The sequence below is a fragment of the Zerene cesonia genome, chromosome 24 (genome assembly GCF_012273895.1).
Source record: "Zerene cesonia ecotype Mississippi chromosome 24, Zerene_cesonia_1.1, whole genome shotgun sequence".
Lineage (NCBI taxonomy): Eukaryota > Metazoa > Arthropoda > Insecta > Lepidoptera > Pieridae > Zerene > Zerene cesonia.
In genome coordinates, this window is record NC_052125.1 from 2,983,502 (window position 1) to 3,001,515 (window position 18,014).

Sequence of the window (18,014 nt, forward strand, 5' to 3'; positions counted from 1 at the left end):
ATAAAGTATATCAATTGTGTGCCATTTTGGCGTCATATGTTTTCATTCAACGAATACCAGTCTGGTTAAATAAGTTGAAATGCCAAAATCATTGTAAGTACATCATATTTTTATATAATTTGTCACAAAGATCATTAACGCTCCGATTCGTCGTAAGGGAGTTCGAGTGACAAACAACCACACATCTATCCAGCTAACGCAATTTTAAGCTACGTTCATATAACATCCCATGAATACACGAGGTAAAAATTCTTATCTAAGCACAGAAGAACACTTGAACATCAGAAGTAAGTTTAAAACGAAGTTTTAATTAAGTTTTTAGTTTTATAGCATTCACATGTTTTGAAAATGAGATGTACCACAAAAATAACAAATCGTTAATTGCTTCTTATTACATAGAATACATTTAGCGCATACCTATGCTTCTGTTTGTGTGTGTGTGTTTGTGTATGTATTATCTATCAGAATGTAGACCGCATCTTTAAAAAAATTTATTGATAACTTTTTATGGGAGGAAAAGTCGCTTCGTTATGTATTTCGTATGGGAGGAAAAACGCGTTATGTCGCCTGCACATATCTATCTGACTGAATAATTTTGAACACTACGTCTTATATTATTATACTATGAAAATTATAAAACTCGAAATGAATCATCGTTCATTCAATAGACGTTTATAGAAGCGCTTTTGAAGAGTCATAACATAGATTAATAAACACCTCTTAGCACACTGAATACATAAGTAATAATTATACTCAACCAAAGAGGCAGAACTTCTTTTCTTTGATAATGGTCCCACTCAATAGAGGGCGCTGTGTAAATGTCTGTAAAATTGCTATTATATAAAATATGATCTATGAGGGATTTCATTAGTAACGCGAGACAATCAGGGGGAGGACAAAGGGTCAAGTTAAATCTTACTTAAAAATATAAGAAAAACCACTCACATTTTCAATGGACGCGCCTTTACGAATTTCCAAACAAAAAGTAGGATAGTTCCTATTTTTTGTTTTGATGTACTCTTTCTAAACAATTTTCATTTATTTTATTGTTTATAGAAATTCACTTTTTTATGTCCTAGTCGGCAATGGAGCTGGTGGGTCGCCTGATGGTAAGCGCTACCACTGCACATGAACATTTGGAGAGGCGTAAGGTCAATTATAGACCTTGCGCCTCTACAAATGGATTGCTGACTTTAAATTGGAAAGGAATTGAGAGGAATAAAGGAAAGGACTGTGAAGGATAAAGAAAAGGATATACTTTCAGTTCCCCCACTTACCTTACGAAATAGCATGCTATTATATCACGCCGGTATTCTGTGCGGGTGTGGTGCTTCCCCGGTATGAGCTGACCAATTTGTACCGAAGCGTGCTCGACTCAACTTGTGTCACTTTGAGGGTTACGACTGATGAGGGTTATGAGCCGCAACCAGAAGTTATTACTAATAACCTTCATATTAGTTTATAGAACTTATTAAAAAATGCACACTTTAAATTAATGTTAAAGGAGAACGGCAAAATATAAAAAAATATCCTTTTGTTAGGAAGCTCAGACTTCAGTGCTGCCATATAAAGTAGAAACGATCTGCAAAAACGACACTAACGTGAATGTAACATGACTAGCTGGTGCCGTCTTCACTCACGGAACTTTGAACGTGAACAACTGGAGGATATCAATTAAATATGGTTGGATGTAAAATAAATACAAAAGTTTTCTACCCGAAGTTCAGCAGATATTTTTGATTTCACATCAAATGTTTCACATCTCGATATTTATACGCCAACAGATATGCCCATAAGACTGAACAATGTTTACTAAAACGTCATTCCTATACATGTTATAGAGTAGCTGGGCTCTTGGAGTTCCATATCAGGTGTTTCGGATCTTCCAATTATTACTCTCAGCAGAAAATGCTCATCATGTGTAACAGTTTTAGTACAACAAGTTTTTATATCTCTTGTAGTTCATAGGTGATGTGTTTTTTTAAGTGAGGAAATCTTGCATAGATACCCACGGCCCCAGGGAACAAGCCTTGGGCTATGTCGGATTCTTACTGACTAAAACCCTACTGTGTTCCGTCAAGCCGCATTGAAGTTGCCACGGGTACTTGTCGGATTCACGACCAGGTTCTGATGCGGTTCTGCATGTTCCAGTTTCCGAAATAAATTTTATCCTATATGTTGCTTAGTCTTAAAACGTTACAACAAAAAATCTTTCATTCAAATCCGTCAAATTTATTGGTTTCGAGCTCTTTTACTGTTTTTAAACCCCCTTTAAATTACGATTTTTTTTAATATTCAATGTATAGATACAGTTTTTTCAACTGTTTTATTATGTGTAGATTAAATTGATAATTGCTTAATTATTTAAACATATTATTTTCCGAATCCAGTTAGGTAATGTATAATTGTAATTAAGAAATTACCAACATTATCACTGTTCATATTTTTAGGTAGGTTATTCGTGGAATAATTATGGGATTGCCAGGTACATAAACATCAACAGAGTATGAGCGTCGAACTTCACAGAAGAAAACATTACTTACATAATCGCATTAATATAATTTATTTTTATGAAATGATTTTATACTAAAAATAAAATATACCGCAATAAATATAGTTAAGCAATTCATTTTTTAAAAAAAATTAGCATCGTATATTGAAACGTTAAACGTTTACAGTGTCTATGGTCTGACAACAAACGTCCGATGTCATTTTACTACTCTTTCTTAAATTATTTAAAAAATGTACTTTAAATAAAATGAAATCAATCTAATTTAATAATAAAATAATTAAATATAATTTTTAAATTTTATTCTTGTATCGCAAGAGTGTAAAATATGAAAAAGTTCTAAAAATATCCAAGCAGTTCCCGCGTGTTTCCTTCCCGCGCACGTCGCGCTCGTGGAAGTTGGTCATGGTCGTCCGCCAAACGGAAAGCCGCCATGATGGCTTTCTGTAAAGTACGCTCAATATGTAAAGTTTCGATATTGTTTTTCATTAATTGTGACTGAGTGCGTGCAAAAATTAACCATGGGAACGAACTAGAGTGTGCAAAGTGCTGTTTACGGTCCTTTAGGACCTCCTGGAGGAGCTAAAAAGTGATTTATTAGTGCATTTTTGTGTCGACGCTAGCGTGTTTTGTTCTGTCAACAAAATGTCGAAGCTCTCGTTTAGGGCGAGGGCCCTGGATGCGTCCAAACCAATGCCGATATATCTCGCCGAGGAGCTTCCGGATTTACCGGACTACTCGGCGATTAACCGTGCAGTACCTCAAATGCCTTCTGGTATGGAAAAAGAGGAAGAAAGTGTGAGTATTCTACGCATTTAGGTGTTCAGTCATCAAAACTACTGTGTGTCGGCCATCATGTTTTGGTTTCGTGTTCTTACCGCCAGAGGCGTTGTATATTTATTGAGGAAATTATATTTCAGCTAATTTTCAATAATTTATCAATTATTATTTTTGAAAAGTACTCTTATTTCTGTGAAAAATATTTTGTTTACTTATCTCTTTGGAGCCCACCACTAAAACTGTGTTTGACTGCCTTCTGTCACATTTTGGCGCATTATAACATGTGATGTTAAAGACTGTTCCCAGTCTACTATGTTTGATATTTAATAACTCACAAGTTCTAAGTAGCACGGGGTTGTAATTTTGGGAGAATTTAGGTACATGTGTCTAGAAAATACAAAAAAATTTACATCGAGGCACCGGCTCATTAAACATATGTTATTGTTTACAAACAACGTATGCCGGTACGCACGTTGTAATTTAAACATTACGACAATTTACTTACAATTTTTATTCTCCACAATCAATAACAGTTTAGGATCATGTTAATTATCAGTCCACACTTATTTTTGATTATTCGTATAAAAAATTTAGGCATTTCTTTAAATATTTAAGAAAAGTGAAGCATTAAAGTTCTTTTAAGTTTTTTTTGTTTTATGTTAGGTTGGTATTATTAAATTAGAAATTGCTTCCGAATTTATAAAATTTTAATTATTTATTCTTTAAATTACTACCCAAATGTATACTATAACGATTTACTATCAAACTTTCTGCTATGTTGGACTGGTTTTTATATTTAAATAATTTTCTATAGAACTGGATGCGGGACTGGTTGATTGGTGTGAACTGTATTTTTTGTTGCTAGTTAGCCTTCTCTGTCAAGCTTCTCAAAATTTATTTAAAAATATTGATAACTTTCTCAACATACTTGCATTCTAAATAAAACTATAATAATTTTAGAGTTTTTCACCTTTTACGGTAGTTATGAATCTATACTAATATTATAAAGCTGAACATTTCAGGAACTACTGCTTGATTTGAAAAAAATTTCAGTGTTAGATATCTTATTTATTGAGCAAAGCTAAAGGATATATATGTAACACGGGCGAAGCCAGGGTGGACCGCTAGTTGTAGATATAATATCTTCTATAGATAAATCACCGCTATTAATACTCTTTGATTGGCTTAACCTATATGATTGTTTCATTTTAAATCGACAGATTTAATGTACACAAACTTTGCACAGATACCATTTATCAAGGTATGGTGTCAATACATTAATTTCACGAGTTTATCTTATAAATCTGATTCGGTTTCCCAGGATTAAATCATCTTTATATATATTCTGGAAGTAAGAAAATTGCATTGATTTCATCATTAAAGTGTGTTTGTTTTGTTTTATATTTTTGATCTATATTTATTATTTTATCATGAATATTTTCTTCAATCTACTTGCATAAGAATGTTGTCTACTGTTTTGGAAGACATCCTATGTAGTGTTTGTGGGGATATTTATTTTAATATTCAGGAATTTTAATGTTAATGTACTTGTTTTTCATTAAGTCCAAAGTGGGGTGAGGGTTTCTGGTTATAAAATAAAAAAATAAAAATTATTCAAATCTAAATATATATAAATTACATGTCACATTGTTTGTCTGCGATGGGTTCCAAAAGTACTCAACCGGTTTTAATCAAATTTACACATTATATTACAGTTTCATCTAACTTAAGAGATAGGATAGTTTATACTATTATAAATACTATTAAATGACTAACCGGGGTGAGGCACTATATTTAAAAAATTAAAGAGCCCATTGTTGATGACCTTATAAGGTTTTCGTTCAAGCAATTAACATTCATATGTAGAAACGTACTACATACAACCTTATTAATTCTACTATTAACAACTGATCTATTCAATGACTCATATAGTTATAAAAGGTAATATTGAATTTTGACTAACTTATACACAGTGAATGCTGTATTCAAGCTATGACATCATTATAACAAAGATGTAAGGAAATAATGATAGGCTATAAAGAGATTATTATAAAACTTGATAGATTATGATTTGGTGGTAAATTACATTTGAGTTTGCTTCATAGCTCATAAATAAAGAACAGCTGAACTGATTTTAATGATTCTTGGTTTCATGGACTCCTCTCCATCTGGATTAGGATAATTACTTACAACAAAAAATGCACAAGAATATGGTTGCCTGGATGGAGGGAAAATGAGCAGGTAGTAACTAATTGAGTAATTTTCAAGTGCTTAGAACTCCTCTAGGGGTCCTAAGGTATGACGATTTAAACTAATACATAAAAATTGTGTTTTTGTATGTATGTTTGTAATGTTTTCACACAATAACTAGAAGCCAATTAGAAAAATTATTTTAGCATTAGAAACTTGCATTGTCACTGAACGATAATCTATATGTTATGCACCATGTGTGAAGCAGATGTGAACCAATAGTATTATGTACTTTCTAATTAATTAATCAAATAATTTATTTACCTCAGGGCCTTGTACAAATGTGTATAAAAAAGAAGAATTTTAAATAGGTGTTTAATTCTAAAATATGTAATCATAATTGTTTCTATTATTAGCTAATATTCCAACAAATTAAGATAATTGATTTCTTTTTATGTCAATTGTAAATTATTTAAAATATTGCCCAATTATGGCATTGTTTAAGTGATTTGTAATCAAGCAAAATAATAGCAATTAAGCATTGTAATGAATTTTTATACATTGCTCAGTAATGAATTAATGTGAGTTTTGCATTATTGTAATATTAAATTGTAAAAAATTGAAAATTATATAGTAAATTGGATTAGTATATAGGATCGTATATTAGAACCTATTAATAGTTTTGGGTTGATTTGGTTGGATCTTGATATTCTCATGTGAAAAAGTGCTGGACGTCGAATTCCGGGAATTTGCTTGGATTATTATTGCTTTATAGGGCTCTTTATAAAATCGATATTTTCAACAAATATTGAATAAATTCAATGTCTAGGCGGATGGTTACGTTGCGTTATAAAAATTTAACCGTTATTTTGTTTAAAATAACATAAACTGGTCTTACATTTGGGTAAGGTGGTAGGTAAGTAGCTTCGACACATTTTGCGTCCTGAGCCGACTAAAACGCCTCTATTCTTATAGCCAAGCAATAAATATTTACAATGTCGGCGTAAAGGTAACCGCGCCCTACAAAATTAAAATGTGCAGAAATTGTTGACCTACATTTTAAGTGGTAGCCTTTATTGAATTTTATTATTATTCAAGTTATATACATTTTTATTCGTGTAAATGTCATGAAGTTTATTCAAATGGTGGTTTACTGAACAGATCTTTGAATTGCTTTCATTCTACTTTGGAAGTGTATTTATTTTTTAACAGAGCGGTCAAACGAAATAGGTCAACTGTAAACCAATCACGATGTTGTGGCGTGTTTCGTTTTTGCTTACCATTCGACACGTAGGTAACCTACGTAGCGCACGTTGTTTTTCACGGGAGCCACACGAAAATTGATTGAGGTTCGTGTATCGATCCAATTAATCGATTATAATTAGACGTATATCTAATTAGCATTTGTATTCCTTACAAATCGCAACATGCACACATGTCTAGACGAGTAATGGATAAATTATTGCTAACATATTGTGTGCAATATGCATCATTAATTTTGTCGAAAGATACGAAATTTATTAATTATATTTTTTACGATAAAATGCACACAGAACGATGTTCTTTCAGATTTCGTCCTACCTTAAGACGTAAAAGCAGGTAGAGAGATAAATTTTACTGCATTTATATATTATGCTTATTAATTAAGTTATTATTTAATTTGATTGATAAAACTCTCATTTCATAGTTCTTTTTGTTTTAGACACAAGGTGATCAACCTCACGAAACTTTTTGCGATTAAATTACTATCGACTACTTGACCTCATAGAGAAGGTCAGCGGTAACTAGTTTTTGAAATAAACGCGAACAAAATTACGGTAGTATTTATTTTGACTTTGGAACCTACATTATAATCTAAATTAAAAGAATGTCACTAACAATAATTTATTATAATTTTTATGAAACTACTGGAAATGTTTATTATTTTATGATACTGGCGATAGATTTAACATAATAAACGAATAGCCCTTAGTATAGGGCAGCATACAAATGTAATTTGTTTAACTTAAAATGAAAATTTGAATTGAATTTTGATGTTATATAAAGCATAACTCTTTCAAGTCTAAGCCGTAGTAGCGTAAGGAAGGCGTAATACTTTTCACTATTATTATGATATGTTAAATTCGCGACTCTTTTCAGTATTTATGAAGACTTTACTTCTATTTAACATGAAAAGATAGATAGGTACAGCTCTTCCGCATAATCTTATTATATCTATGCTTGTTGGGAAAACTGTTTCGAATTATTACTGTTACTCAATAATAATTAATTATCTATGCAGGTATTTTGCTCCTCTGGGAGGCTCACGGTACTATCGTATTTCGTAACTATATCGTAATATAGTGACAAAGGTAAAATCGTAATAATATCCATAGTCCATTGTTAACATAATAAAGGGAAAATATAGCTTTGAAGTTGGAACATCAACGTTATTAAACCACACATTTCGTACCATACCGTTCGCGTTACAATAATTAATTATAACAATGGCTGAAGCGCTTTAAATGTTGGTTGCTATAAGTAACACATCTCCCATATAAATTTGTCATTTTTGCATAATAAGGAACGTATGCAATTTGTATTTTTGTAATCAGTGGGTATTACAAAAACCATACGTACTGGTTAACTTGTCAGATACTTGAAAATCGAATCTAATTAATTCTACGTTAAATTGTCGTTAAAATCTAAACAAACATTATGTATATTGAAGTAGATCCTTACTACTATATAACTATCCAGTTAATTAGATGCTGTACGTATCTTAAGACACTAATTAACACTTTTAGCTGTGTAACTATTACCCGTTTTGGTATTCTTTAAAACTAAAGAGAGATCATTAAAAACTAAAACATGAATAATCAAATTTGAACAATTCCCTGGAAAGCTTCGAGAGTTTTAGTTAGCGTTTCGTTAGCCACCCAACCCCGGGTTTTACCCCAGGTTGAATCACCCCCTTAACTTTCACCTCCCGTAATGTACTCTATTAAAATCCCTATTTTTTTTTGTTATTCGATATACCAATTCTGAATTTTTAAAATGATTCAATGGACAGATAATTAAACCTTTCAATAAAAACATTATAGACGTGTAATTAGAATGCGATCTATACGAACCAATCTCGCCGTTATTGCAACAGTTTAGAGTTCAATTTCAAAATATTATAGTTAAATTTATCGCAGTCGTGTGCTTTTAGTGTCTATAAAATTGTATTATACTATGACGTCAATAAGGGGTGCAAGGGTACGGAATTGAAAGGGTGATATTGCATTTTACTTGGAGTTTAGACTTTAAATACATCGAAGTAGAGTTTTAATTCAGAATGTATGTGCGTTTTAAAGTTTTAATAACATTCCGTCTAGTGCATACCTATCAATGACACTACCCTTACATTTATTCTAACAGTTTGGGTTTCAAGTGACCATCTAGTTTATATGGAAAGTCCAAAGGTCAAATATGATTCTACGTTGAGGAAAACTCAATAGATAAAATAATTTATGTTCGGAAGCCACGAAAAACGTTTCAATAAATGCTAAAATTTAGCTGGTATGAGGAAATAAGTAAATCACCATTATCCTCGTATATGTTTTAAAAATCATCTATAAAGGTTATGTATATGACAATCTATTCAAATAAATGTAATTTTACTTTTTTAAAAAATATAATTTCGGTATTTAGGCCCATTTATAAGAACACTTGGTAGGTTACATTAAATAGAGGTGGGATTACTTGAAATAATAATCAGGCACAAATACAATTGAATTGGTAAGTCTATGGTGTATTAGTTTGCTCTATGCTTTATAGTACAACAAGCAAAAGTATTTTAGATTTAGAAACTCATGTAATTTACCTTAGTCGTATTAAAAAGTAGCTGGTATCGCTATTAAATTTAATGAAAACACGAGTCATTTTTTAAAACAGTGGTTACTTTATTTAAAACGATTTTCGTGTGTACTTCTATCTCGCTCTATCAAATGATTTAAAATTGCTAATGTTGTGTTTCGTCTGTTTCCCACAAGTGGAATTTCAAACGCTAACATTTGGAGGCACTTTAGATTTCAAAGTTTTTTTTTGTACTTGGCTGAGGCTAATGGTCCGATCCTAATCTAAATTTGCGGTTAAATTGTTTGGTGATGAAATTTATAGAGCTACTTTACGTAGTTTTCTACTAAATGTAAAATGAAGCATTCCAAAAATTAAAAATTACCGTATTTTTCCCTTTAAATTTCTAATTTTGAATTGGTGCACAATGAATCATGATTATACCTTAATCTCGATTTAATTTTATATTGTAGTATTCCGTCGTTATATCTAGTTGAGATTTACAGCGACATGTGCAGTTGGCCTTATTCCAATATCCGATACAGTTAAATTGTAGCTAATAAAATTAAGTGCTATTACAGATTCATGATTTGCATCTTACCGCGATGTATTTTCCTATGCAGAAAGTGTAGACGCACTTTATAATAGTTGGCTCTAGACAAAGCAATCCATGTTAGATTATATTAAACCCATACTTTTGTAAATACACACGTTAACTTCCGCTAAGTTGAGAGACATCTGATAAAAAAGAAATCAAAATTTTGTTATCAAATGTTTATGGATTTATTATAGGTATCAATCAGTACCGAATTTTTCATACAAACCACTACAAAATATATCAATGTCATATTGTTGGTAAAGTTTCCACTTGTTATATGTAATAGAAAGCAGCGGCAACTAGGTATTTCTCTATGAGACCGTTTGTCATTGTCCGACCAGCTAGCTAGCTACTCCCGGTCGCCGTCAATCGATAAAAAATTTTCTTTATCTCGTGAATGCAGTCCGATCAAGATGTTTTGTCCTTATCTAGCTGTATGTGAGAAACAAGGAAAGCCAGTATGTTTTTTTTTGTTTGTTAAATACTTACTGGTAAATAAGTAGGTACTTTCCGTTATTGTTGCAAGAATTTCGCTATTTTGAATTTTTATGTTGCTTACAAGGCCACCCTGCCCGATATCGATGACTGCTTTATTATATACAAGGAGTTTGCGTTATCTATATTTGTTAAATTTTCGTATTTGTGATTGTAGCCAAAATCATAGGAAATGGTTAGAACGATTTTTATGAAGTTCTCTATGGTCATATATTCGATAGGTCTAAGAATCTTTATTCTAGTAGGTAAACTATTTCTATTGTCCTAAGTGATAAGAATGCTCTGGATGAATAATGTTAACCTGGTCTGCTTGTATATTAAATAAATTTTTTAATTAAAACTTTTACAGGTTCAACGTTGTTAAAATTAATATATCTAGAGTAGCAGAAATTAATATTGTAATAAGTAACGCAATTTTATATACAAATTGTTCCACTCCATTCGCATCGCCTGGGATCTAGCCATTAAATTAGTTGCTGTTAAAATATTACTTAGGTTGGTAATATAACTAAATTACATTGAAACGCTCTCCCATACTGCATAGGTATTTTTTCCTTGTAAAGTTACGAGTAGGTTATATGTGCTAACACGCATACGTCTGCGTTTAAGACAACTTAGACTTAGAGGTTTTGAGGGTGACTCTACATTATTTATAAATGATTTATATTGAATTTCTCATTACCGCACAATAACTCTTGAAACTCTCATTACCTCACAATAAATCAAAAAAGAATCAAGCCATTAAATATTAAAAAAAAAATCAAAAACGAATTTGGCATCCATATTATATGTGATATATAATCGACACTTGTCTCATAATACACTATTCCTTCCTTTTGTCATTTATTGAATAGACAATGAAACTGGACGTGCTAAGTGACGTAGCCGTAAAGCAATGCACGATTGCTTTATTCCAATCACATACATCGCTTATTAAAAATTTTCACGCGTCGTCACCACAGGCAGAACTACGTATACTTAATACATTTTTCGGGATATTTGTATGCAACGAATCGGCTGATCAACTCGGGTTATGTAACCTTTGTTAAAAATAGTATTAGCGTTGCATACATTTTTATGTGGGAATAATGTATGGTGCATTTAAGGTATTGGGAGTGGAGTGGACCAGGGATTATTTGCAGTTATGATGTTTGCTTGCATTTGTTGCATGTTGATTGTATTTTAAAGGTGATGTTAAAATTTAGTTAATCGTAACGGACATTCATTTTCCAAGGTAATGGGGAAGATCCCATTGCTGCAATATACGTATATACTGTCTCAGCTTTAAAATAAAAAATATTTAAATTGTATTTGTTTTTTGTATAAATGTAAGCTTCGATATAAATTTAAGTTGCCCTTTATCTAATCGAAAGTCACAAACAAGATACAATCTACACATAACTTATTTCCACACTGATTAGACTGAAATATATTTACAGTGATATTTAATGCTGGTTTCGCGTTTCATATATTTTTTACAGTTATCTGTCTGTAACAGAGCATTTCAAAGCGACAAGCAACAAAATAATGATAATAAAATAAAACTGATACTGCTAATTTCTTTAATATAGAACAAAAAGATCCGTTTATGTTACAAGACAGTTAACTTTTTACATCAGCCAAAAATATGTAGTTATATTCTCTATCCTTATTTATATCGCGTATGGAGTTCACATTACTTTAAAGAGATTGGCGCCGCTTTCCTATTGCCGCATATATAATACCGTATAAGGAAATAGCGAATGATTCAGACGCATTATGCCACGTTTATTGGTTCTATATAAATAAGGCTAGGTACAGTATGACTAAGTTAGTGTGCACACAAGTACAGCTGTTTTAGATATCGGAATAGGTAGTCTCATTGCTAAAGGCATTTACGAGTTAATTGTGACGTACACAATATTAATACTTTTGTAGGGTAGTTAAGGCGAGTTTTGCTATGAATCGAATCTCTTGCCGTTTCATTTAAGCATAGTACGATTAATTTGAGGACTATATACTAATATGTAACTCTCTTTCGTAATCGATGAATATAATGCATACCTACTTATATCTTTTAAAGTTCTAACTGTAAGTTTTATTCCATAACATTCTGCATTGAAGTCTATTATCGATTGAAATAAATTTAAGTTACTTTACTAGCTCCAACCCGAGGCATCACTCGCATGGTACCCGGGTAAAAAACAGCCTATGTCCTAATCCAGAATATAAGCTATCTCTCAACTAAATTTCGTACAGGTATGATACGCTGTTTTCGCGCAAAAGTGTATCAACCATACATACATTCACAAAAAACAATTCGCGTTTATAATATTAGTAGTATTTATTGTGAACTACATATAATCAATTAAGAGAAGTAACATCGAAAAGTATGGAGACGATACATGATTTCGAATCAACGTACGAAAGACGCGGGAAACATGCACCTTGCCTGACTTACGCACGTGCCACACAGGTGTATGGGGCATGAGTCATCGATACAAATAAATATGTATATGAATTATACAATCGTCGATGCGTCAGATGATTTCGGAAGGCTTTAGGGACTTCATTGGGAAGCGATAAATACGACATTTCCAGCTAAAACTTTACTATGTGTGTCCATTCGATTCAGTGTAAAGGTTTTTGCGTAACTAAATAATGAACATAGACTTATACTGTATATATGGGTATACCTCGACTGAATCATCTTAATGGACTGTCAACTTACATCTCGTTCTATCAATCTTAACATCTTCAATATTGGTTCAGCTGATCACGATGTACCTAAATACACATAATGATGTAATAAAAGCGTTTCTGCGTAGTTTTCATAAAAACTCGATTTGATATGCTATGTTGACTTTGTTGGACATTCAAATCTGAAACGAATTTCTTAATAATTAATTAGCGGTCAATGACTTGTACGTGTGATAAAAATACGATTTTTTTTATTTTTATTTTAACATATTTGGAAATACTTAGTGGACGTGGTTTATGACAAAATGTTATGTGACGTTTCTAATTACTTACAAATAGCTCAATTAATCTTGTATACTCTCTGAAGTGAAAAGATATGTACAAATTGAATTGGTCTTACGTATCACACACACGCGCTTGGGGTCAATGATCAGTAACACAAATGTCTAATTAGTTATGTGTTTTTGCAAAAAAAACCTTATATACTAACTACTAAGTCCTAACTGTGTGTATAAATAAAGTTCCAAAGATACCTACGCTTAACTGCGAAGTACCTACCTATAGGGGAAATGAGAAATTTATACTTTAAATATTAATTTACGCATTTCCCTCTGTGCACGTGTTTTTCAACTCGACCCTTTCCATAATAATGTGTGTTATCTTTACTTTCGTAACAAAACAAATTTGACTACCAAATCTTGAGTATCGCGCGTCATTCTGTTTTCGTACGTAGCTGCATAAAAATAGAGGCGATTATAGCATTATAGTTGTATATGTACACAAATCGACCTTGAAATTATCGTAAACGTATTTAGAAGGCATTGCCATGGTATTTTACGACTTATAATAGGGCCTGATTTTAATGTAAATGTTACGATTCATGTATCAATCTTATCTTAGATATGTTTGTGAGAAAATTTTCTTATTAATTTCGCAGACTGAATTCTTAGGCACCATGTTACGGTAGATTTATATGAATATATAATTATTAGAATCGATCGATCACATCTGAAAGGAGACGCATTTCGTTGTTATTTAGTTCGTTCAAATATATACGTAATGTTCATATGTACTTTTTATTTGGAATATACGTGTTTTAAACAAATAAATATAAAACACTCGCTCAAAATCGTTCAGTAATCTCGGGGTCGCTCAGTTTGCCAAGAGTATAGTTAGGAATAATGCGTTTCGTCAGTTAAGAGTTAAAATTTATTCGACGAGTTACCGTTATTACAACATAACAAAAATATATCGGTTAAAAGTTACACAACTACAAAAAATCATAACAGCAGAGTTCTAGAATTGATAACAACATTGTTTTCCACATCTATATTGTAGAAGTAATTAATAAGAAACACGTGAGTGCAGCCATACCAGTGAGGGGCTTAATGTATATCGCCTTGGTTGGAGTATACTTGATATTGGTGAACAAAATGTTTATGCAATCAGCGTTATGTTGCGTCATCTTCCCCATTTGTAAGCTGAAAAAATAGAGATCCTGATTTGAACGTATAATCGACATATGAAAAAGTTTAGTTATTAAAATTGTGAGACGGCACGTGTATCTCAGATACGTTAGGGCTCCCACGCATACTTTGCCCGTTTGCATTTAGTGCGACGTGCCCGGTCACAGAATTGCAGCCATTGTCTGAAACCTACGGTGAATCGGCTAGTAAAATGATATTGCATTCACCGCTAATTCACTTTATTATCCTACTTTCTACTATCCTACTAATATTATAAATGCGAAAGTTTGTATGGATGTGTGTGCGTTTGTTGGTCTTTCACGCATAAACTATTGAACCGATTGCAATGAAATTTGGTACGTAGACAGCTGGACAACTGGAATAACATATAGGCAACTTTTAATCCCGATATTCCTACGGGATAAGGACTTACTCGGGTGAAACCGCGGGGCGCAGCTAGTAATAAATAATCTTGATTATTTTAGATTTACATCTGATTAAGTATACTTAAGTGGAATAGATATCCGAAATTTCACGTTATACGGGTTGGTGAGAATATAGATAAAAAACACATTGAAATGTTGAAATTCCACTTAGTAATTGAATTAAGAAAAAAAAAAGAACTCGTTTCGGACATTAAATCGAAAGTATGAACTTAAGTATACAACAATTTTAAGAATAATTAAGCGTAAAGGTTTTGCAAGGTTATGAGTAACAAATATCATTAAAACTTAGTCAAGTAATATAAGTAGCAGTGGAAACAATATTGAGAAAATTTTAAAATCAAAGTTAATAATATGAAAATATCACATTTTAAACCTTCTTTGTACTATTATGAATGCATCAAAACAAAAGTGAAAGATTATTTGAAAAATTTAGCCCCCAGGTCCAGTAGATCCTGAGATTATCGTGTTCAAACAAACACATTTTCAGCTTAATGTTATTGTATAGGTATATCTTTATCCCATACCTAGGTATATAAAGACTCTCAGCGTACCTACCTTAATTCATGTATGAAGATCTCTGTTGTAGATGTATACTTACATACAGTACATATATTTGAGTGCATCTGAATAAACATGCAACTTTGTTCCACTTGCTCTAGGTGCTAAGATTTCCCTAATGGTAAGAGCTTGTTCGTAGTAAGGTTAAAAGTAGAGGCAGGTAGCGATCTACTCCTGCCTTGAGCCGCGTATTGCGTTACGAAAGCAAAATAGGTAAGTAGGTAGGTAGGTGAGTACATTGCAGCGCGGTGTCGCTCAATTCGAGGTTATACCGAACAGCTGATGTGTTTTGTAACTATTTATATCTTGGCGTATATTTGTTGCAAATAATTCTATCTGTGTGCGAAATGTTTGTGTAATACTGTTTCATTTATGCAAGTTTGTCTGGGTGCGAAGTTCTTTTCAATCCTGATCCTATTAAATTGAATGGATTTCGACAAGGTGAATGTCTTGATAAATTTAATTACAATATGTTGTCCTTTTTTAATATACAGCTCCTGTTATACTCGTAGAGTTTATATTTAAAAATGTATTATAAACAAAATTCAATAGTTTGTAAATCATTCTAAATAACAAAAGAGAATAGAATTATATAAATTTAAAGAGTATTAGCTGTTATAAAGAGGACACCCACGCCTTTCATTTAATTATGTACGTAATGTTTGCGATCTCAGTTAGCTGTCTGTGTATGCAGTCATTCACACAATCGTCTGAAGTTATTACTAACTCGCCCTAGCTCGTGTCGGCTCCGCCTCGGTTGACCCGGAACAAAAACGAAATATATATCAAATGACATTCACAACTGACGTATATTTATATCGGTGAAAAGGATTTCTGAAATCGTTTAAGTAGATCCAGGGATTATCCCTTGTAACGTCACAAACATTGTGTCTTTATAATGTTTGTAATTAATATAAACTACTAGCGCGGATATAGTAAAGCTCGGACGAGATAATGTTCACGCCAGGCGCTATCTTTGTATGTTGTGTCAAAATGTAGAAATAAAAAAATTATCAAGTAATCGAAAGAAAAGCTATTTGTCTATGCATTCCTATGATGTAATAAATATAAATAAAAAGCTTATCTTTAACAACAACAACTTCAGACATATGTAATGATTCACATATTATGGTGAATATGAGATTGATAGTTATTCAGTTTTTAATAAAATACATATAGGTACCTATATAACTTGGAAATTTTATATTTTCATTATGGACTTATCGGAGAGGTTGTTTTTATCTCAAGATTATGCCGAATACAATTTCTGATTAGGTACCTGTGTACCTACTGAGTTAATTCTAGATAAACAAAGTTGTATTTAGTATAACAAATAAGGGGTTTCCCCGCTCTATAGTATTTGGTTTAATTAAGAGAAAGTAAAAAGCTATGTAATCTGTCATTTAGTAGCCCATTTAGTTAATTTGCACACGAAAAAAACTAATGAATTATTATCACGGGTCGATAGCAATGTCGTTAGTGTGAAACAATTCCATTAACTGATAAAATATATTTCACGTCTTATAAGAAAGTGCTTACTAAAGTACTAAGTAGGAAGTAGTAAGTATTTTTCATGTATGGCACTACTTAGGTAGTTAGTTAGTTAGTAGCTATTATAATTAATGCTGGAGGGCATTTATAACATACATGAATGTGTCTAAACTGAATTATTCAAGACCTAACATTTTAGGAATGTTGAAATAGGTAATAATTAACGATATGTATATTATGGACTATCGGTCTACTACGGTTTCGCGCGTGGTACGCTTGTTATCTCCATAAGAACTCCTCGTGTGCCTTCACAATAACGTTAAAACATAATTCGTCGAATTTGTCGAGCCGTTCTCGAGATCGCCACCATAATAAACTAATATTGCAAACATTTAAGAATAAAAGATTTGCGCAAAGCAAATCACATTTGGCGATTAATTTTTTATTTAAATATAGATAGATTGAATGTATAGAAATAAAGAGTAGTTGACGACCAATCAAACGGTTTTATCACAACATATAAAACTCATGTTATTTTGAGTGACTGTTAACTTTAATAATACCTATCACAAACGATTAACCACAGTATATCGATTTGAAGAATCGATAAATATGTTATTTATAACTTTGTGTTTCAAGTCTTTTATTCGCTCAAGGTCAAGGCAAACAGCTGATATGCTTATTGGATATAGAATGGAATCGTATGAATCGGGTTTATACGGTTTTACTGTGGTTTATGCTATTGTATTGCATTGATACAAATCTATTTAATCGGATTGAAAGCAGGTTCAATTGAACTGTGCGATATTGTTGGACAATTTTTAATTTAACATTCATTTGAGATTGCAACGTATACATTGTTCAGTTTTGTATACAGAGATTAGTATATAACATTATTATTTTTAACACTGAATTAGAGACGGATTCGTGATAAACATGAGTTGTTACTATTCATTTTCTTAATTATTATAGACAATTTTAAC

General features: G+C 32.0%; 1 protein-coding gene across 1 annotated transcript in view; it reads left to right on the plus strand.

Annotated features, from left to right (window-relative positions):
* The first annotated feature begins 2,916 nt into the window (after window positions 1-2,916).
* The window catches only part of LOC119836362, a 70,629-nt gene continuing 55,531 nt past the window's right edge, over window positions 2,917-18,014 (plus strand). The window contains exon 1 of the mRNA XM_038361667.1: window positions 2,917-3,307. Within this exon, the coding sequence (XP_038217595.1) occupies window positions 3,155-3,307 (153 nt within the window). The 5' untranslated portion in view covers window positions 2,917-3,154. The remainder of the gene's footprint in view (window positions 3,308-18,014) is intronic.